Below are 24,312 nucleotides of genomic sequence, written 5' to 3' on the forward strand. Positions count from 1 at the left end.
AATGTGTGTGTCTTCAAATAAAGTTTTCTATAGCTACAATCAATTGATAAGACATTCTAAAATAGACCCTTAAGCAACCATCACAAACTTGACCTCATGCTCTCTACCACAAGAAAGGCACAGCAGAATCATTCTAGTACTAAGTTTTATTTCATTACTCACAGTTTCAAGTCTGATATATATATTCCTCCAAATTATTTCCCACTATTTATTTTCACATTTTAAGTGATTTTTAATGTTAAGGTAAAATACTTTTTCTCCTTAATGAAAAAACAAAGACATAAATGAAAATCTTTTAGGCATTGTACTAAGCTTTCCATTAGATAGTTACGCTTTATATTTTAAAACTAAAATGCTAATTTTAGTTTGTACATATACACAAATTTGTCTTAAACCAAGCTGCTTGTTATGAATTATGTAAACTAATTCTTTGGGTTAAATACTCAAAAATTTTTTAATATCTCTGATTAGAATTTAATCAATTTTAAAACTATTTTATGAGTACTTAGAGATCTATATATTTTAAGTGCCACAGAATTCTCTAAGTGGCAATTATTAACTGTTTAACAAAAGGATAATGAATAAAAAGAGGGAAACATGCATTTCACAAAAAAAAATTTCTTCATTAAATATCTTCTACCTACATAATTTATCATTTTTGTTCATAATTTTATGTTACACTTACCTTATAAACTCTAACAAAGTTTTATAGTAATGAAATAGAAAATATATATTGTCACTAAAAGCAGGATTAATCATAATGCATTTTTATTAGCTATAACTTTACTTTTGTGTCCTCTTCCATCTCCTAGAATCAATTTAACATTATTTTAACTATATTTTTAGTCATAAATCAGGAAATGATGTTACAAATTGACAAGATTTTTTAATTATCATGAAAACTGAATATTTTGTTAATATATTTTGAGTACAGGGGCACCTGGGTGGCTCAGTCAGTGTCTGCCTTTGGCTCAGGTCATGATCTCAAGGTCCTGGGATCAATGCCTGAGTCAGGCTCCCTGCTCAGTGAAGAGTCTGCTTCTCCCTCACCCTCTGCCCCCCCACCACAGCCCCCAAATGCTCTCTCTCTCTCTCTCAAATAAAATATTTTAAATATATATATTTTTTGAGTACAATTAAAAATAATTCTGGGACTTAAAATAAGAAAGTACAGAGTGAATGCATTTTCAATAAGAGATGCGTGGATACAAAAGCACCTACTATATGTTGAATGTAGGTGTCACAAAACTTCAGAATTCCCAAACAATTATTGCTACTTGAAAAATATAAATAAGTAACAATATAATTTCCTGGAAATTTTGATTTGGTAACTTTTCTGAAACTATTACTTTTACTACTACTCTGAATTTCATCTTGGGAGAGACATACTGCCCATACTTCCAATAATTTGCAGCACCCCTCTAATACCAAGTCTGATACTAACTTTGCTCCAGATTTAGATGCAGAATGAAATCAACTTTTGTCCCGTAAGATATCTTAGGCCAGCCAAGTCCTCTCTCTCACTTTATTTGTTAGTCATATTATGTCTATTACCCATTCATTCAAACCTTTCATGGCTGTTCTTTTCCCACATACACTAGATCTCATGGTGGATCATCTAGAGCACTCATCCTCTGGCCCACTGAGTCACTGGTGACCCTTCATTCTAACACATCCCCCAGCCAAACCCAAATGTGGGTAGAGGCTGCAATCTGAATGTCCTCTGTATACATAGAGATGTTGAACTGTTAGAGGAAAATTGCATAACCATGCCAAGGATGGACTACATACTTATGTTCTTCATCCTCAGTCCTGTTTGTTATACTTGACTGTACCTTTTGACCTTTCCCTGGATCATCCCAAAGCATTAAATCAGCTTTACCTTCAGGAAGAGACAAATAAACCTAATATGATTTAAGGGTCATCTCTGGACATCTCCCATCACCCACCTACATTAAATAATTTGCTCACTTCTTTCCATTGTGAAATTTCTTTTCTACCATTAGCTATAAAAACATAAGTAAAAAAAAAAAGATGCATATACTTAAATCTAAATACCATTAATAATGGTTAGTCCCAGATACTCTTTTGTCTTAATGGGAAAGACGTTTAGGAGTGAAAAAAGAAAAATGCTGTAGGAAAAGGCTGGGGAGCAGACCACAGATTATTCATACTTTGCAACTTTGCCTACACTCAGCCCAGTTAGTCACTAATTGGATCAAGACAAATAGGGAGCTCTCCGCTGCAGTTGTGTGTATGCTTTCCTGCTTTATATGATTTACAAAGTATGCGTATGCACATATGTGTATGTGTGAGTATTTTAACATGGCTGGACTTTATACACATGAGCTTTATTTCCAGATTTCTTTCTTGAAGTATCACTTTATTTCAAATGTTTACATACTTATCACTTAGCTTTTCTAGTATGATCTCCTTTGTCATCATAAGTCTAAGTTATATTGTCTACGAGATCTTCAGGAAAACTTAAAGATTTTTAATATACATCTTATCATTACATAAAGAGAAATCTGAGTATAGCTTGCTCTAGAAACACACATACACAGAAGCAAATCTATATAGACCTACATAAGTTTTATTTATCAATCAGATACATCGTATCACATACATTAGAAGCAATTTAAAATAAAATAAAAAATTATAATTGCACTGTATTTTGATTTGTATTACTCTACAGGGAAATCAGAAGAAACATTTTACCATGCTTAATGTAAGCTATGTATAGAGCAAATCATTTAGGCCACTCAGTTAAATAGTGGGGGGGGGGAACAAAACTAAAAGAGGTAAAAGATATATATACTCTCAAAAAAATTTGAGAAAACAGAGGGAAGAATAGAATGGCTAAAATAACCAGAAAATGTATGCAGTCTCAAGATAATGGGATAGAAATTATAAATAAATTCCAAGAGAATGCAAAGTAAAGGTATGGACATTTATGTGTTGAAAAATTTGTGGAAATTTTGTCTACATTTTCAGTGCTCTATCCTGGGTCTAGCTTAGGGGCTGAGACATACTATGTTATTAGTAAATCAGTATTGAATTGAATCGCATAGCTGTGAAGTTAGGGAGAATTTCTCAGAGCCCTGCCTCTTGAATTCCATTCCAAACTGTCTGGCTGTTTTATTATCTCTAGTTTAACTCTGTAACCCAACACTGTTTCTCTGCCTAACTCCAAAGTATAGATAACTAAAGTTGTCTATTTAGCTTTTACTTTTGGTTTTGTACTTAGACATATCAAATAGTTGAAAAAACATACAAAAGTAGAGACACATGGAAGACAATTGAATCTGTTTAAAAAACAAGCAAAATATAGTAGGAACAATATGGTGTTGGGTTTGGAAGACAGAAGTAGAATCACACTAGAAGCCAATGGATGAATTATAAAAGAAAAGTTAGAGAGGAAATGGACCTGAACCTTGGTAGTGATGATGAAGAGGTAACAGATTTAGGAGGCAGAATAAGTAAGGCATGGTGAGTCTGGTGTGTTTGTGTGTGTGTGTGTGTGTGTGTGTGTGTGTGTGTGTACATGCCATGTGCAAACCTATGCACCACAGGTTGAATGCCAGGGAAGAACAAGTAGGAGCCTAAAATAATAATGAGATTTAGTGTGAAGTGCCATCATAAATCACTCAATCCTTGAGGAAACACAAACTGGAAAGCAGATTTGGCCATCAGGTCAAAGGTGACATACTATATCAAAGGGGTAGTTGGATATGTGGTCTGATGCTAAGGAATATGGCCTGGGCTAGAATAGGCAGCAACAGTTAAAGGCATGGTAATGGAGGGCACTTTCCAAGGAGAATATGTACAGTGAGGAGAGACAAGACCTTGAAACTAGACCTTGAGAACCAATAACATTTAAGTGATAATGAGAGAAGAGAGGATCAGAGAAGTCAAAAAGGAGTGTCAGGTGCCATGAAGGGTTCAAATTAAATCAAGTCTGAAGAGTGTTTACTAGATTAAGAAACAAGGAATTAAATGACATTTACAAGATTTATTGTTTGGTTGGTTGGTTGTGTTTTTGTTTTTGTTTTTTTCCAGAGTTCTGCTCAAATGGAAAGCCAGATAATGCAGAGCTTAGGAGTAACAATAAGCAAGGGAAAGAGACTGAATATAAATTCCTCTTTTCAAAAGTCTGTAAAGATAAAAAGTAAATTATGAAAGTATCAAAAATAACTGAGAGCCCAAGGTTTGTTTCATTTTGTGTTATTTAAAGTGCTTTGAGCATGGTTCTTATAGAGACAAATTTAAATTTACCTAAGTTAGAGAGGGTAAATGATGAAATACACTTTTGAATTATCCATTATTATTAGAAAATTTTGATTTTGAAGATTGGAACATCACTTACCTCATTTTTCCAAGAATTCAAAATTAACTATTTTTAAATAGATACGTTTCAAAAAAATAAAAAATAAAAAGTAAATAGATACGTTTCAGCAGGATTTTCCTTAATTCTTCAGTATCTCTGTTTTTGTTTCATTCTGTTTGGGATTTCATACATTGTTTCTTGCCTTTCTTAGTTGCCTTTTTTTTCAGTAGATTCAAAGTCTAATAATAATTCTCTTAAATTTTCCCAAGCAATTGTAATCCATTATTATTCTAATGAACTCCAATTTATAAGCTATCTAATATATAATATCTATATGGTTGTAGACTGCAACCTAATAGCAAACATTGACCTTTTGGTGTAATAGCTCTATCTTTCTTCGATAATATCTGTAGCTTAAGTTTTACAGCTTCTTTCTATTTCCATACACGTCTCAATGCCTTCACTATGTATGCAGCTCTTCATTGCTATTTTCATTTGAATAGCCTGTTCATTCTGGTACCTAAGCACTATCATTTGAAAGGATACCAAAAAAATAATAATAATAATGAAAGGAAATTAGAAGTATTTTAGGAAATAGAACTGTTTTCACTAGTTCTTACGTTTCCTGGAGTATTAAATTTAAGTAGAGCCAAAAAAAAAGCCTTTATATTTTATTTCTGTCTTAGTTGACTGCCTGCGTAAGAACATTTCAATTCTCAAGATTTACCCTTAACTCTTTATTGTTAAATATTTAGCTCTTTATAAAGAGAAATAAGCATTTGGAATAAGTAGGTTTTTACACATAGAATTCAATCCAACAGGTGAACTGGAAGTGAACTTTCAGAAAAATGCAGTCAATTCTTGGCTAATGGGTTACCATTTCCCATTCAAGACCATCACCTAAATAACTAAGATTCTTATAGGCAGGACAAGAATATATAAATTCTAACACTACATTTTTTAATCAAGTCAGAGAAAAAGACTGAGTCAACTGGGTCAGGATATGACTAAATTCCTCTGGGATAAGTGGTTAAGATCCTGGGCTTTGAGCCAGATCCCTGGGTTCAAATCCAAGCTTCTCTACTTAGAAGCTGTCTGACCACCTAACCACTCCATAATCTGGTTTTCTAGACTGTAATATGACACAAATAATACATGTTGTAGGGTTGCTCAAAGGATTCAGTACTATTATATAAATAAAGACACTTAAAACAGTATCTGGCACATAGTTAGAATTTAGGAGATAATCCCACATTTTGGCTCTGTAGAATAAATCACTGACTGTTGCTTGTCCCATGAATGACCAGTCAAAACATTTCAACAATAATTCTTTCCCCACTAAATTAATGTAAAACTGTGATGAAAAATGCTTAAAATTCTTGATTTATTGTAGACATTTAGTCAATATAGTACCATGCTTTTCAAAGAAAACAGTGGACAGTATTTCCAGGTACACAGATTGTATATTCTGTGAACTTCATTCACACTCAGAAAGTAAAACCACCTCATGTCTAGTTATTGATAACAAAAGAATTTGAGGCTGTGGGGGTAATCGCCTTGTTTAAATACTTGATAAGAGAAATAAAAAATATAAAACCACAAAAATATATATATTTTAAAAACCACAGTTAGTGAAGTTATGTTTCTAGAGTGGAATTTTATTTTCCAACATCACTAGCTTCTAAATATTACCTTACATGATTATATTTCCTAGGCATTAAATGTTTATAGCAATGTGCTTTTGGTATCTGCCACACTGATTTAAGAATATATTTTGATCATTACTATCTTGCTGTTTGCCTGCAGTGAGCTCTCACATAATTAGGGCTGAATACACTGCACTTTTAAAATTAAACCAAGCCTCTGGGAAAGAATCATGGAAATAGATGGTTAAAGGACACCCAGGCAATTAACAATCATGATAAAGTTAAAAATTGAAGATAGGAAAGTAGGTTAAGAACTATTCTCTCTCTTTCCAACATGATGTGTTGATACAGAAGGAATATACATTAGATTTATTTTCCATAGAAAAGAGATATAGAGGCAGTCCACATTTTAGTCAATAAGTAAATCCCTTTGCTATCTGCCAATGGATTTTTCTACCTTTTAAGAAAGCACATAATTCTGAAATAATTCTTGACTTGACTGACTAAAGACTAACCTGAAAATACTTTATGCTTTCTAGAATCACAACAGTGTAACAATAGACTAATAAAGACTTAAAGGTTAAATATCTGAGATAATTTTACCCCAGCAATTATTTTTTTTTGCAAAAAAATACATGCAAAAGTATTTATCTGTGAGAGTTTGCAACAAAACTCTCAGAAATAAATAGTAAAAAATTATAAAATGTAGCTGATGATTAAATATTATATAATCAATATATCATGATTTCTTCAGTGGCATCTCATTTTTGTACAACTTCCCTATTGGCATTCTTTCCCTCCATTAAAGTTAAATCCTTATGTGCCTGTCTTCTTTACCAGACAAAAAGCCTCTGAAGGACTGTTACTGGTAGTTTCATTCTTTCCCACACTGAAAGCACCTAGTGTTCCCTGAAAACATACTCAGTACTCAATAAATATTTACTGAATGAGTAAATTCATGAGTAGAATCCAATGGCTTTTAGATAAACCACTATTATTTACTTGTACTTATATATTAATCACTTAAGAGGATAACAAAAAGAAACCAAAAAGGGAATTTACTATTTGTTAAATATTGGCTAGGTGTCAAACACCTTTCACATATTATCTTATTATCACAACATCTTTAAGCAGACAGATAACATTTTCTCAAATTTTACAGACTAGTTTCAAAGAGATTGAACATCTCCTCAAATCAAGTTAAAAGAGTTAAGGTTCTGACTTTTCTGAGATCATGTCTGGGTCATTTTCCCACCAAAAAGTTGCATTATCTTGCCTTGCCTTAGCATAATTAGGGTTTTGCTCCAAATACAAATCAGATTGTGAGTAAAACAGAAAGATAAATAGTAGTATTACACTTCTTTTTCATTATAGCCTGATCTTTCTTTGTGAAAATTATCTTTCCCTTTTTTTCCTTACTTTTTATTGTAAAATAAACAGATAGAGAAAACAGTGATTTTATAAATCAAACATCCTTGAAACCACCACCCAGGACAAGAACTAGAACTTTACTAGAACTGCCCCTAGGAAGCCCTGCCATGTGTACCATCCCAATCACAGCCCCTGAGCACCCTCCGAAATAACAGTTCTGCTGACTTCACAGTAGTTTCTTCCTTGAATTTCTTTATATAGTTTCATCACAATTATGCATCCCTAAATTGCATAGTTTGATCTGCCTCAAACCTCCACTTGCAGAGTATCTCTTAATCTACAAATTTCCCTCCATCCTTTTCCTTACTATTTATCTGCTGAAGAGCCTGGGTGGCAGGCCCATCAATTCTCCAACACTGAATTTTGCTGATTACATGCTCAAGGTACAAGTTCAGCATACTCCATGGCCCTCCGTATTTCCTGAAGTTTGGCACCTGGACCCAGAGGCCAGATGAGACTCAGATTCCATTCCCTTGGCAAAACTACAGCTGGTGTGTGTTCTTTAATCAAGAAAATGCAATATCTGGCTTTGCTCTTTCTTGTTATTAATGGTCATTGATGCTCAACATCTAGATGCATTAATTGAATGGTGGTGGTAAAAGGGTAATTTTCTAATAATATCATTACCTTTTCATGTATTAACTTTAACAATTTTATAAAGACACTCTTTTCTTCCTCTATTATTTAGCTACACATTGGCTCAGATAATATAGGCAAAGCAGGGTAAATGCTTGATTTGTTTCTTTTATTTACCCAAGTTTCAAGATAAGGAATTGAGTCCCCATGAGTGTCAGAGGTTAAGCATTTTTTGGATCATTATGAACTCAATTCAAACACCTGCTGAGTTTGAATTTGTTGAAATTCTCATCCTTTTTGAAACTCATCTTGAATTCTTCAAGTTGGCTCCTGATTCCTTTTCATATTACCCTGGTAGTCTTTGATAATTTCCTTACTATCTGGTATGTCAAGTTGTTCCAGACCCTTAACATGTACTTCCAGCCCCAGACCTGGGACAAGCATTTTTCCTCTTGAAATTACTGCAGACCTCTTGCTCTTGGATTGTGCCAATCCCATCCCAGTTTTGGCTGCTTCTCCAGCATATAACTGTTGGTTATGTGGGAGGTCTGCCTATTCTCTGATCTACCAGATAACCTTGATTCTCATTATTTCCTTCCTTCAACCTACATGGAGGTTCAGAAAACACAGTGCTTGCAGTGGGTACAGGTTTGTCCCAACTTATTTATCTTTTAGGTTCATGGGGATAGTTTTGCTGTAAATGTTGTCCGTGTGTTTTGGTTTTGCTATCTATCTGCTCTATTTTTTATGTGCAAAAACTAAGCTACCACTGTCTTCTAAGACTCGAGTTCCCTTTCCTTTTAAAAATTATGTCAACTTCAATTTTCTTGTTTCAAGATCTATGATATGCTTTCCATTAACATTACGCAAGGATCAATTTAATAGTGCTTATTCAGAAAAATTTTGGTTGGATTTTTTTTTAAGTTTGGTGAACACAATAAAAAAAAACCTACTTACCACAGAGTCAAAGTTTAAAATAATCTTCTTTCAAAACATTGACTCAATATTTTATTAATTATACCTATAGAGACAGTGTTAATTTCCAATCCCCACACAACAGGGCTTGAAATGTGCACCGTTATACCAAGGCAACACAATTTGGCAAAAGAAAAAAAAAACATGATGCATACCAAAAAGTAATGTAAGTTATTCTTTCTTAATGTCACTGCCCAAAGAGAGATATTTTCAGCTCTATTTTGATGAAGACAGCATTGATTTCAAAGGCAATGACATTTAAACAGCATTTACGGGGCTGTGAAACAGGAGTCATCCCAAGATATCCACAACATATATTCCCAATTTTTTTTAAAAACTACATAAAAACAAGCATTACAGTAAACTGAATTAATACAAGTATGTATGCATATTATTTTAAATAGCTTCAAATTTCATTTCTCAATACATGTTTCTGTGTGTTAGGTTAGGCTATCTGCACTAAATTAAAATATTCCATTTTTTGTAGGAAACATAGGGGGAAAGACCATCTGGTTGTTGAAAACTGTGTATGAAAACCAAGACTGAGCATAATATTGCTAATATTTCTTCATTCACTCATATTTATCGAGTGCCTACTTTATGCCAAGCATGGAGCTAGGCTTGGGAATACAGCGCTTTATACAGGGGTTATAGTCAAGCCCCTAAGTGAGGCTTAATTATAGATGAGGAAAGATCAAAATCAAATTAGCTAAACAAAACATTTCATATAATATAATAAATTCTGATAAGTTCTATGAAGAAAAGGCAGGGCAGAGATACAGGGAATAACTGATAAGCAGGGTTTTGGACAAGGTTGACATTTTACTCAGGTTATATTTGTTTATATCTTGCTACTATTATGAAAAATATTACAGGGCTCATCCTTGTATCCATGAACATGTCATATTTTTTTTCTGTAAGATAATTTACTAGCTTATACATTTTCAAGAATTTTTTTAAGGGTCAAATAGACCTTCAGAAGGAGCACTGGGTGTTATACGCAAACAATGAATCATGGAACACTACATCAAAAACTAATGATGTAATGTATGGTGATTAACATAACATAATAAAAAACAAATAGACCTCAGAAAGGTTGCAACACTTTACACAGTCTTTAGAGCACTATGTTGGAAAGCTGTGCTCCATGGCAACATTATTAAGTAATTGATGAATATCTTTCTAGGAACTCTGATTTCAGTTGTTTTTACCTTTTATAAATTTAAACTTATTTGGATTTAATTTTACTGCAAACTAATGAGAATGGATTTTATTCAACTATTTTAGTTGATTAATACTACTTATTGTATGGGGTGCCGGGGTGGCTCAGTCGGTTAAGCAGCTGCCTTCGGCTCAGGTCATCATCTCAGGGTCCTGGGATCGAGCCCCACATTGGGCTCCCTGATCCGTGGGGAATCTGCTTCTCCCTCTGCCTGCCACTGCCCCTGCTGTGCTCTCTATCTCTCTGTCAGATAAATAAACAAAATCTTTAAAAAAAAAATACTACTTGTTGTATAACTTATCTTTTATATATTGATTTGAATTTTTTTTCAAGTTTTTTCAAATTTCAAATGTGGGTATAGAGTTTATATTTTTGGCTTTTGTAGTCAGTGATTCCTTTTCTATTATATATCCTCAATCATGGTTGTTAAAATGTAGGAAAGTTACTGAAATATTTTAACATATTTATCTTATAATCAGCCATCCTACTGAACTTTGCAGTTAATTTGATCATTTATCAGCTGGTTCAATCGGCTTTTTAAAGCAGGTAAACATCATCTGCAAAAAATAATTTAGTGTCTTCTCACCCCAAATATGTTTCTAGCTATAACTTTGTGCCTTATTGCACTGACTGACCCATCAAGAACAAATCTCTATTCAATCCCTGATCAAGTATCTAGCCTCAGAACTAAACTTCTTGGTTGACAGGGAATCCTCTCTCTCCCTCTCAAGACAAGTCTTTCTAGCTACAGTCCTAATTCTTAAATGGCTTGTCCAAACGAAACTCTGTCTCCAGGTATTTTCTACCCATTGTTTTTAGCATCGTATTTCTGTGTAAAAATATTAGGTAGTTCAGGAAGTCTTAACCTGGAATCCAAAAATAAATGTGCTTGCAGGGAACCACAAACCTCTTGAAACCACAGACAAAATTTTGTGAATATATGCGCTTTTCTAGGACAGAGGATCCGCAGCTTTCATTTGATTCTTAAAGAATCCTATGAGCCTGACAGCCTAAGAGTCAGTAAATGGATAGGCATGAATGATTAGGATAATCAATAATTACAGCTAATAGAATTCTTGGGTTATTTATATTATTCAATACATGTACAACCATAACTAGGTGGTGTCAGCATAGATCTCTGCTGTTTTGTATATCAAAAAAAATATCTGAATCCCAAACAATATATCTGTCACTAATCTTCAACCTAATTCATTACATGATTATTCAAAACAAATACCAAATTTATTGCTCAGAACAAAGAACCTTTTTAAAAATAATTATTTAAATAATGAATAACTCTTCTATAGAAAAAATAAGGAATACTATTTTCCCTATCAGTACCATTAACATAACATTCAGTATTCATTTTTTCAGCCTCTGCTCACATCTCTCAAACAACAAAGATTGTATAATTTTTAATAAGGTATATTCTCTTTAAAAAAAACAAGGCTAACACATTCTGCAAGGGTAATAAGTGACATCTGCTAAAAAATGATATTAAAAAAGATTAAAAAATCATTCTTTTAAATTTGTGATCTTTCTTAAATTGTATTTCCAAATAACCATTTTTCACAGGCTATTAAACTTGACAATAAAAAAAATGAAAGAATTTAGCAAGTTATGAATCATCTTATTTGGCTCATACATAACATTTAACTGATTTGAAATAAGATCCCAAATGGTTTAACTATGCCACTCTCTGATGAAAACAAAGATTAACAGGAAGGAGTACATGCAACTCAATGTCATTAGAATTTTCCCTAAAAGCTATTCTAAATGCTCACTACTATAGCATTCTATACCAACTTAGAAGGTAATAATGGTATACCCGGAAAATTTTGCAGCTAGAGGATGCATTAGAAGTTTTCTAATGCTAATTGACTTACAAGTGAAGCTATTTCACATAGCACACACAGAAAGTGCCATTGTACATCAGGGGTTCTGCTGCCCAGACTTCTAAGATAAAGAAACAGAACAGCCTAACAGTTAATGGCCCTGCCTTCAGAGACACATGTGGTGCTTTAAAGAATTCTAAAGGTTGTTAAGTATGTACAAAGAGAGTATTTTCTTTTCTCAAATAGTTCACACTCCTTAATTCTGTTTCAATTTTAATTTCATAATAATAGTTAACACACAGCATTAAGTGCAGAGCATAATTTCTAAACACTACGTATCTAGACACTATAAAAATATTTATAATATGAACATAAAATATGTATCACTCCAACAACCTGAAAAGATACATATATTATTTTCCTCATTTTATAATTGAGGAAACCAAAGCCCAGAATTTTGTAGACCATTACATTATCGTTTAGCTTACAGTATTTTTCCCACTTCTTGATATGTAAATTTCTCTTTGAAAAGTTTTAGTGTTTTTTTCTGACTCAATCCTGTTCTGAAGCTTGTGTGTGATGACCCCTGGTGGGGTCTTTTCCTTTCATGATGGTAAGCACTCTGTGAGTTTCTCAGAAAAGACATTTCACTTCCTGCTATCTGGAAAATTTTGTTTAAAATGTCTCTGTTAATTCCATATGTCCATTTTCACACTTTGTTCTCATTCTGAAACTCTTTTTATAGATTTTGACCTTATGAATTATCCTTTACTTTGTGATAGTTTCCATTCTTTTTTTTTTTGTCCTAATTCTGAGAGGTTTCTTAGACTTTATGTGCCAACTTACTACATGTGTGTGTTTTTCTTTTGTTTTGTTTTTTTTTTTTTACTTCCTGGGTACTCTTTTCATAGCATATTGCTCTTATTGCATACATAAAATATCCTCCTGAAGATATAATTTACAGACAATTTTTTAATAATGTTGTAATTTCCCTTAACCGCAAATGCTTCTCTGTTCTCTGGACTTTCTTTTGCTGTTTGATTTAGTCTTTCTCTCTTATGATGGAGACTTTTCTCAAAAGACTCATAATCTTTTGCTTACAGATCACATTAGATGATAGAATAACAAAATGTAATTACAGTCTCTATGTACATATGCAAGGCTTTTTGCAAAGTCATTAGATAATGAATAAGAATTTGTAGGCTTTGAAATATCTCCCATTGGATGTATTTTTCTCCAGTTTCCTGCTTGGGGAGAATTGACCTGGCTCCAAGCATTCTAATGTTAAGCCTGAGAGTTCTGTATCCACAATGAAGACCCTTATTTAATCCTCCTGGTTTCAGCCTGGCTTTCCTCGAAACTCTTTCTTAATTAGTACCTCATGTCCTAAACACTTCTGGGGTTCAATGGTGAAGGACTGTGGAAGTAAAATATAATTTCTCCACTAGCCTTCTATTTTCCAAAATGTTTTTGAGATCTCTTGTTCCTCTGCTTTCTCCTCTTTTTTCTATTTATCTCTGTATCTGTGTGTCTTCTCAAATTATTTTGGAATGATTTCAAGAGGTAGGAAGAATAAATAATTAGGTTTAATCCATAATGTTCGCCTGCAGGTTAGAATTATTTATACTAGTAGCCTTGTTTCCTTTTAGGTAAAAGAGTTGGAGTGACAGAATTAAGATTCAGAAGAGCTGAATTCCTGGCCCAGTTCTTACGATCTATGTCACCATGTTCATGCTGCTTAACCTCCCTGCAGTTTCATTTAGTCATCTATCCTGGGCAGAGAGATGTAATAGTTGTGACGCGTCCTTGCATGTGGCAGTGTGGGGAGTGGATGCTAGGTATTGCTATAGGGAAAGAAAGAGCTTGCTTTATCTGGATTTACTAACTCTAAGATTAAATGTGTGCACACCCTGGTTGCTGACTAATTCTTCACCCATTTATTCAATAATATTTGTTAAAAGTCTGTTATGTTGACTCAGGAGTTTCAATTCTAAGAGAAATGAAAATTTTTCTCTGCACAAGAAATTGTACAAGAATGTTCATATCAGCAAAAAAAAAAAAAAGAAATAAAGTACTGAAACATGCTACAAAACATGGATGAAACTTGAAAATAAGCCAATAACAAAAGACTACATGCCATTCCACTGAAACGAAATGTCCAGAAAAAAAAAAAAATCTCTAGAGGCAGGAAGTAGATTGGTGGTTGCTTAGAGCTATGGGAGAAAAGGGAAGGGGAAATAGAAATGAGTGCTAATGGGTATGGGTTCCTACCTGGATAAAATTTTCTAAAATTGATTTGGATAATGGTTGTACAATCTGAACATACTAAAAAAAAAAAAAATTCAATCATACACTTTATTTTTTTTAAAGATTTTGTTTATTTATTTGACAGAGAGAGACACAGTGAGAGAGGGAACACAAGAAGGGGGAGTGGGAGAGGGAGAAACAGGCTTCCTGCGGAGAAGGAAGCCCAACGTAGGGCTCGATCCCAGGACCCTGGTATCACGACCTGAGCCGAAGGCAGACGCTTAATGACTGAGCCACCCAGGCACCCCTCAATCATACAGTTTAAATGAGAATTGTATTGTATCTTAATTATATCTCAGAAAAGCTTTTAAAAAATAACGCATCTGAAAAAATTTAAGAAAAAAATCTCTTACATGCACTTTTATGGCATTAGGAATATAAAATTGAATAATGTTGAAGACGTCATGGAACTTAAATTCTAGTGAAGGGACATACATATAATTATAAATTCTAGTGAAATGAGAGATTCAGAAAATTAAGTAGGGGTAAAGGTTGAGGGTGATCACAATGATTAAACTGAAAGCCAAATGACAAGGAGAAACTAACTGTGATGCAGAATGACAAAAAATGAAAAGAGAATCTTAGGCAGTGAGGTTAAATGTCACATCAAAATCTCTGGAACAGGAGAGAACTCAGCTTACTGCAGGAGCTGAAAATTTACCCAAGGGCTAGAAAACAGTGAGGGAGTAAATTGTGGGTGATGAGGTTACATAGATAAATTGAAATTGTGCAAGATCTTATAGCTCAAATGTACTCTAAAAGTAATGGGAAGCCTCTGAAGGGTTTTAAGCAGCATGATATTATTAGACATTAAATAATATTTGCTTTTTAAGATCACTCTTCCCACTCGATGATGAATAGAATATAGTTTCCACTTTCTGTCCTAAAACTGCTTATGTACATCTAAACAGAAATATCAACCACACTGGTAAACATACATCACTCATAATTTTAAAAAGGGTCTCGACTGGTGGCAGTATTAAATTGGTAAAGTCGATATGGACAGAATCTGTAAAATGTTCACAGTCAGTAATTCCGTTCCCTGAACTCTGCCCAAAATATAATGAAGAGTAACACACAAAGATGTTCATTACAGCCCTACTTAAAATGAATGTACAAAATTTGTAAATAGTTGCTAATTCTGTATGTGTGTAATCAGCCTTACTAATTCAGCGTTAGAGCTAATTTCTTGAAAATAAAAACAGGTCTATGTAAATAAGATGGTTCAATTGTAAATCCAGGACACATATAATTCTGCTATTTTACTTTAACTGAGTGGTCAGTTATTAGGTGAAATGGTTCAAGTATATTATGGGGAAATTAACTAATAAACTTGAAAAGGGTCATCACATCAATTTTTGTCATTCACACTTGGGTGGAATGTGTCAGACAAACGTTCAACTCAAAAATAAATCAATGTCGCCTGAATGGCTCAGTCAGTTAAGCGTCTGCCTTCAGCTCTGGTCATGATCTCGGAGTCCTGGGAATGAGTCCCCTGTCAGGCTCCCCGCTCAGCAGAGAGTCTCCCTCTCCCTCTACCTCTCCCCCTTCTCATGCTCTCTCTCTCTCTCTCTCCCCGCTCTCTCTCCCTCTCTCAAATAAACAAATAATATCTTTTTTTAAAAATCAATGTCAATATATATGCTTATGGGCATATAATTGTATACAGATGCCCCTTGAATAGTTTCTATCCACATGCACAACACACACACAACACAATACAGAGAATTAATAGAACCAGGATGGTTTATTTTGCAAAAACATAGATAATTCCAGGATGCACCAGGAAGCATTACCATATTCCCTTGATTTTTTTCCTGGAAAAATAATGGTAAGTTGTATATCAAGATGCCTTCACAAAGAAAATGATTTGTAGAAGAAAAGTACTTAGTGTAAGTGAAAATAGTCTTTTTTCCTAGTGTATGAAGATTTTTTTTCTTCATTACCACCACCTCTACTGCTAAAATATATAGTGTCGGCTTAATTCATAGTTTGTTACTTCTTTACAGAAACTGATAAAATGAAAATTTGTCACAGACCCAGAAAACATTCAGTACTCTTCATGTAGGGCTATGGTCTACCATAATTTGTATTGTAATTACAAGAAACTATATTTGAAAGTCCTCATGCTTAGCCCAATTTTTGTCTCTAAGTAATGAAGAAAATTATCTTCTAAATAAAAGAATTACACTTAGAATGGCAAAATGTTCACATGAGCATCACATCAGATATACTCTCCTTGCCTCTTACTCACTTTGGGATATAAGTTCATTAAGTGGAATAATGCAGAATTACAAATACTGCTTAAGTTGCTTTTTGGTGTTGATGTTGTTTTGGTTTGTGGTTTTTGACCAAGTAGATACAGCTTACTTTGATTTTGTTAAATGAGCTCTTGATAATAAGTAATATATTGTTTCAATGCATTTAAAATTCTTGCATTACTCATCAACATTCAAGTTCATAGCTGTAAGTCCACATAATTAAATGTGAATTGGTGAAAACGCATCTGCCCAAAGTCTCTCAATTTATACCAAGTCCCCAAAAGTAGGTTTAAAGGGAAAGTTGCTCAGAAAAGAATGCAAGACCTCTTGTAACATTTTAGTAGTATAATATCACAGTCATATCTATCAAATGCAATGAAATAGTGAAACATTAAATAAAATTTAGCTTTGTAACTTACACATATACTAAGAAAAAGTAATGGAAGAAATTCATACTTCCAAATCTTTCAAATAATTTCACTTTAATTGGGCCTAGAGCCCCTAAGAAAAACTTAATTGAATTTATAAGCTATAAAAAGGTTCGCCTAACAGAGAAAATAAATAAATTCTTAAGGTTAATTTTGGCTGCGATGATATGGAAAGCAAATAACAGGAGCATTGCTGGGAGAGTACAGACTGAACTCAGCACAAAGATAACATAACAGTAGGCTAATTAGTCCTTAAAGCCCAGAAGGTTGAATTGTTTTTTTTTCGTGAGAAGCTCCCAGAAACAAAGGTTTCTCTGACTTACTGTGTAATATGGGTGAAGCCTCCCTTCACTAATGAACACATATGTGACCTCTGACATCACCACTCTGGTGGCTGCAACACAGGCAGGGATGCAAGGCCAGAAATGGCAACATCTTCAGGAAGTGACTCCCGTCTCTAGAGTCCTTGTGTGCTTACGACATAATAAGCTTTTCCTACAGTTACTCGCACTGATTGACGAGAAGCAGAAGAAATAACAAGTCAAGATATAAAATCTCCTCCCTTACCAGAGGCAAGATGTGGCTGACAATATATATGAAACGGGAGCATTATCTATAAAAGAGCCCTTATATAAGTGTGATCCAGGAAAATAATGTCAGAATCCTCTGAAATGGCAAATAGTCTGGTGATAAATTCTTTCAAGGTAAATTACTCAAATGATAAAAACCACCTGCAAAAGTACTCTACTCTTCCAATCCATCTGAATGATTGTATCATAACCATGGATTGGCTCTGAAAGCGCAATGCTACGCCAGTGTCTGTTTTTTATTAAATAAATTAAAAGTAAAATTTTAACTAATAAATATATAACCACTGTTAGCGATCGCAAAAAAAAAAAAAAATCACATTTAACCGCCTGATTAGATACTTGTTTTTGTGTATGTTGTGCACATGAAACTCAGTAAGACTGAGACCACGTCCTCACTACACAAAGATCAGTGTAATTTTACTTTTTAAGTAACTATATTTTCCCTAGTTTGGGGGATTATATACCATGATATAAACAAAAACGTAAGATTTTCTTTACTAAACTCTCTAGCTCCCACCTATTTCCAAAAAACAAAACAAAACCAAGTCTTATGAGATTAAAATCAAAGTCTATGTTCCTTTGGGATGCTCTAGGGGAGAATCCAGTCCTTGCCTTTTCCAGCTCTCAGACACTGAATGGCTTCCTTGGCTCCTGGGACATCACTGTGATCTCTGCTTCCATCATCATATTTCCCTTTCTGCCACCCAGTTATTTCTAACAGTATTGGGAGTATTTGATATTTGACTCTTCTTTAGTCCCTGAAGGTTTCTAACATCATCCTCTCCTGAGAAAGAAGGGAAATACAGAGCCTCTGCCCTGCTTCCACCGGAGGTAGGAGAAAACTACCTGCCAGACACAGCAATAGCTCTCTTGGGCCAGTGGGTGAGAGAAGCACCTAGCTAGCTCTGCGGGAGTCTCAGTGGGAGCACAGCCCAGCCACCAGAGGGAAGTGGAAAGGGACTTGCCTCGGAAGTCACGCTGAAAAGGGATACTAGATCATCAGCACAGTGTTAAAGTCCTGACATGCCCTGGAGTAGCAGGCTCACACTGCACGCAGCAGTACAGGGCTGACCAAAGAGCAGAATGAGTAAACTTCCTTGGCCATGCAAAAGCTTATGAAAGTATTAAGTTAAAAAAAAAAATCTTTATTTCCAGTATCTCCCCATCCCTCCATGGAAATTTATTCTTGAGTGTCACTTTCTTGGTGGCCAAAGTATTACTGAACATAAATTTGGTATTGTAGGAATCAGGGCAAAACTCTGCCCTTAAAGTATCTTCTTCAGGAAGAAGCCTGAGGTGAACAGATCATAATCATAACATTTCTATTATGTTAGAGATTATTCCCATATTGCTTTTCCTTTAGGAAAAAAGTACCGCTAGAATTTTGTCCTTCTTATTTCTGCTTTTGTCATTACATTATCCTGACATGTTACAGGTTTTGAGAAATCTACTGGTATTGAGAGCATATAAAAATATTAATGAAATAATAATAAGATTTAAATGCCTTAACATATGCAAATAAGTATGTACATGATTACTTCCTTAGTTTTTTGTTTTAGAAAACTGGTATATATTGTAATTACGAGTTTTAAAATCTGTCTTTTTTCAGATACCTTCCAGTTAAAAACTGAAACCTAGTAATTGTTCAATTTATGTCTGTCATTTCCTTTCTCCAGTTATGCAAGAGAAAATCAAATATTGCAAACTAATCCACACTGGAGTTTGTTTAGAGTATTACCTCACTTTTTAATCATTTCTCATTTCTTTGAAATGTATGATAAAAATAAACCATCATCTGATTTCAATTTATTTCTTATTTTGTAACATTTTTTGTTGTTTTTAAAAGATATTTTTGTCTTATATGACTCACTTGAGAAAATGTGGAGAATCTTTAACTTTATGAATTTCATTCATTCAAAAGATGCTGGCGCATCATTCCAATTCCTGAAAGGTGGCTCTATGTTTTTATCTAGTAGGTGGTGAAAGTTTAATTATTTAATATGTGCCACCATTTTGAAAAGTGTAATCTCTTTTCACATTATTCAAGAAATAAAAGTGTCATGTAATCAAGAGTGATCACTTAACTGAGGTAAAATTAAAGTGTAGCATTTTATTTACATGTGAATAGTGAACCACATATATTTCTGGAAACACCATGCTTACTTTTGTTATTAAGACTAAAGGCTGTTTCCATGTAAACTTTCTTCATGATGAAAAGGTATTAGGTTGCAACATATTTCCACTGAGGATTGAGGAAGAGATAATATTCTACATTTGACTTTAACCTTTAAAATTCTAAAGAACATGACAATCTAATACACCTGAAAACAAGGTCATTTATAAATTTGCTTCTGTAAGTATCTTCCTGATGAAGAAAACGTGGTTGATTATTTAGTAGATCCTCTTAATGTAAACATTCTTTCAGTCCAACTCTTAATTTGCCATAGACTATAGATGTCATTGGATTTTGTAAGTCCTCCTTTGGACTTTGTTACATGTTTTTGCAAATAAGAACCTTAAAATGATACACTTCCTAAATTCCATTCACTCTATTCACAAATAACAGAGGCTACTGATTTCTGAGATAATATATAAATTTCAAAGAAGGTGAAGACAGTCACTCCAAGGCTTTGTGTGGCAGGAGTTTGGGTTTTCCACAGCTAATATCATTCAGAACTGTGGACAGCTCCTATTAAGGCATGGAGTTGATGGCAATCTCCCTTAAACATAACTCAAAGTAATGCTGCTTTCTATTTCTGTATTTGTTTGCTGTTTAACAGACGCCTATTAAAACTGCATAGTTGCATACATACTACTTCCACTGATTCCTTTTCGAAAGAGTTCAGTTAAATAATAAGTAATAAATGCCACCCTGAGTTTTATAATTTTAAATGGAAAGCCCAACCTTATTCTGGAGTTGCAGGGTGTGCGCACGCTAAGAGGATCTACTTCACGACCTTCATTTGATAATCTCTAAACAGGCTTATAACCGAAAGAATACTTGGGCGACAAATAAGATGGGGAAACGTCTTAATTTTAATTCTCGGAAGCAGTTTCCCTGACAGCTGACAGCTCTCTGCCCTTGTTCCCGAGCTGGGAAACGGGGAAAGAGATTTCTGAAACAGACTTGTAGTCAAGGTCAAGAAAGGGTGTCTCTCGGTTTCAGGAAGGGGGCTCTGGAAACGCCCCCTGCCTCTGTTTTGGGAACTCGAAGCTTCCTGCCACACTGCTGCCCGACCTGGCAGCGCCTGTTCCACTGATACCTCAAGTCAGGGACGATCCAAGCGCAAACTGCCCTTCCTCAGCCTGCCAGCCACTATTCTGAAGAAATGCACTGAGGATGCCCAGTGCCTATAAGCAGATGAAAAACAGATTAACATTCCCCAGGGGCGAGAGCGGCTGGAACAGCTAGGACCTGTGAGTCACTGTCTCCGCTTGCCCCATCCTCTCCTCCAGCCCAGGAGCGCCGTTTTCCCCTTCTGAGGGGCCCACTTATGGGGGGAGCAGCGCGAGGAAGGGAGTCACCCCAAAGACGACTTTCTGGCCGCTTCCTTACACTCTCATCTCCGAAGTTTTTAAAAGTTTTTCTGGCACAACTTAGCATCCTCCCATCTGGGGGTCACCGTGGACTTCTTCCCCGATGTGTCCCCAAAGTTCACGAGGCAAAGGAGGCGAGCCTCCCTGGGATTCCCGGGCAACAGGAGCTCCTCATCCCACCCGCTCCTCGGCGGAAACTAGTTGAAGAGTCGAGCCAGCTCAGCCCGAGTGGGAGCCGCCGGCAGCACCACCCCCCGCCCGCCCGGCAACCCCTCCCTCCGAGTCCCCGGGCGCCCCCTCCCAGGCGCGGGGAAGCGTGTTGGAGGGCGCGCCCGGAAGGGAGGGTGGGGCGGCGACAGGGAGTCCTCACCTGAAATCACTGTAAGGGTGGATAATCCAGAAGCCTGCAGTTTTAACCCTTTCCTGCTCCTTCTCCACCGCTTTCTGGCTCCCAAACATGCGGAGCGAGAATTTGTTGACCCCGGGCTGCAGCATGGAGGTGAACTGCCTCTGCATGAAGCCGTACTGCCGCCGGGGGCCCTCGGCGTCCTCGAAGCCCCCGGCCGGCTCCTCGCCGCCGCCGCCGCCGCCGTCCACCTTGAAGCACACCGAGTTGCCGTGCTCCTTCGCGCCGGCCCCGCCGCCCCCCGGCGGGGTGCCCAGGCGCTTCTCGGCCGCGGCCGACCCTGCGCCCGTCGCGGGCGCCTTGGCGGGGAAGACACTGTTGCCATCGTCCCGGCTGTTGGACGAGGAGTTGAGCTTGCCGCCTCCTTCCATGCCCGGGGGACGCGGCCGGCGACGGCGCGGGCTCCAGACTCGCCGGCCGCCCGGCGCCGGGAGACACGAAGCTGAGGGGGCAGGGGCCCGAGCTGGCTGCCGGCGAGCCCGGCTGCCCGTCGCGGCGGCGGCGGCGGCGGCGGCGGCTTCTGCTTCCCGCCCGCGCCGCTGCTCCCTGCGCGCCTCGCTCCCGCCGCCGCCGCTGCCCTCAGTGGCTGCGCTCCAGGCTCCGCCGCGGCTGGTGCTGAGGCTGAGGCTGCCCGAGCGAGGCGAGGCTTCGCTCAGCCCTCGCGCGCCAGCGCCTCCCCTCGGCTGCCCTCTGCTGGCCGGAAAGGGTCTCTCCCCGCCCGCACAGCGCGCACTCGCCCTCCACTCTTGCTCCACTTCTGCCCAGTGTGACATTGAACTCAGGAACCCTCCGAGACATTTATCTGCACAGGTTGTGAGAGACTCGGTGTGTGTTTACACGTAAGAGGAGAGAGAGAAGCAGAGATGCAAAGAGACAGAGAAAGACTGAGCTAGCGGATGTATGTGCGGCCAAAAGAAATAAACATCCTGAAACTCCCTGAGGCATCGTCACATTGAACGCCTGTTTGAATGATATTACAGATAGGAAAAGCGAGCGAGCTTTTTTCTGAATGCAGAAAATTCACGTGTAAAGCTAGATGTACATAATAAAGTAAGATTTGATAATGGAAAATAAATTTCATGAGTAAAAGGGAAGTTGTGTGTGTGTTTTGTAAGGAGGCAGACAGCGAAAGGGACTAGGTCTGGGTAATCGGGAGTAATCAGCTGCTTGGGGCTTTTCAGATGAAGATGTGACACCAAGGGACAGACAACTGACCTCCTTACACTTATCCTTGTTTATTCTTCCCCAGCGCCTTAAGCAGGGGATGGGATTTCTTTCTTCCCAAGGCCACTCACATCAACACACATGCAAGCAAGTCTTCCAGCTGCCAACACTGAGAAAAATGTGTTAGGGAAAGCTCGCCAGAGCTGACCTATCTTTTTAGATAAGTTATGTAATCAATAAAACACACTAAGAGGCATGCATGTTGGTCAGTGTTCACCTACACCTCTCCAGGAAGCCAAGATGTCTTGGAATTTAGGCAGAATGTAATCACCATTTCAGAAGGGGGAAAGTATTCTCAAGAGAGACTTACAATGTGCTAGTGATGCTGAGGAAAGCATTCTGAGATTCCTCCTATCCCCACAGTGTCTCTCAGACACACCAGATTAGTTAAAGGAAGCAAGATGTGTTGCCAAACTCGCCAATCACTCAGCGGGGCAGCCCCAGAGTCTGAGAGCTTCAAGACTCCCAAATGTCCCAAAACATCTGTTCCAGATCCAAGCATTGCCTTCCTGCCCCAGCCTCTTTGAAGGAAATCCTGCCCTGCTAAGAGTCTCTGATCTAATGGGTTCCTGTCAGTTACAGCTACACTTTGGGAGGAGAGGAGTGAGCATCTCTGGGAGGGAGTCTATGGCTCACTGGCAACCAATGGCCTAGGGTGAAAAAAATGGGTGGGGTCGATCATGGTGCCTTCCGGAAAAACTGAGCAGCAATGAAGCTAATTAACAATGGGAGAAGCAAGGCTAAGACAAAAGAAGACAACTCGCTGCCCTCTTGAGGAGTTAACAGCCTGAGAAAGGAAGCAGAGAACAGAGAAAAAAGTGGAAAGCAGCAAAAACAAGAAGCCATTAGGCCTAACTGTGTTCTAATTCTGTAAGATTCCCCTTACCATTCTACTTACCATAGTCTATGCGAAATCTCCTTTTTCAGTGAGCTCCATCCTGACTCAGACACCATCTGTTTTCAACTAATCAAAAACCAGAGCCCTCAGAAGTAAGTATAGGTGGCCAAATTTCAATGGTAAGAAATGGGGAAACTAGGAACAATATAGTGCTCTGATCTAGCAGAGTAGGGACTCTGGAAATCCCAGGGGTCATATGAGGATACCAGGTGCCAAGGACAGAAGGAAGCCAAAGGGATGGATAAAAACAAACACTGACTAAAGCACAGTTCTTCCTAAGAAAGGCCCGATTACTCAGGCAGCTTGTCTTTATTAGACTAAAGATGTTCCCTACTTTTCTCCTATTCTGCATGCTCCTCCAATCACTCTATTTTCAGTCATGGGTATGACAATGTATATTTTAACATAAATTTTAAATTTTATAATAATTCAAAAATATACCATCTAAAATGTTATGCTAACTAAGTTTAAGTCAGTTTCTCTTTTCTTCTTGCCAATCCTTGTATTTGTTCTATTTCAGCTTAATCTTAATCATGACCAGGCAATTATGTGAGTCAGAATTTTTCTGTTTCAATGTCCATACTAAGCTAATAGGACAGAATTACTTAAAACATGTTTTCAAAATACGACAAAGATATGTCTACATAGG

At 36.9% G+C, this 24,312-nt stretch overlaps 1 protein-coding gene across 2 annotated transcripts in view; it reads right to left on the reverse strand.

Annotated features, from left to right (window-relative positions):
• The window catches only part of HCN1 (hyperpolarization activated cyclic nucleotide gated potassium channel 1), a 390,570-nt gene extending 368,636 nt beyond the window's left edge, over positions 1 to 21,934 (reverse strand). Inside the window, exon 1 of one of the 2 annotated variants that reach the window (XM_081826108.1) lies at positions 21,506 to 21,934. In XM_081826108.1, the coding sequence (XP_081682234.1) occupies positions 21,506 to 21,912 (407 nt within the window). In that variant the 5' untranslated portion in view covers positions 21,913 to 21,934. The remainder of the gene's footprint in view (positions 1 to 21,505) is intronic. The other variant, XM_081826107.1, reaches the window with a different exon arrangement.
• Between the last annotated feature and the right edge of the window lie 2,378 nt (positions 21,935 to 24,312).

This window comes from Leptonychotes weddellii, chromosome 7 (assembly GCF_054177405.1).
Source record: "Leptonychotes weddellii isolate Sample4059 chromosome 7, ASM5417740v2, whole genome shotgun sequence".
NCBI classification, from domain to species: Eukaryota; Metazoa; Chordata; class Mammalia; order Carnivora; family Phocidae; genus Leptonychotes; species Leptonychotes weddellii.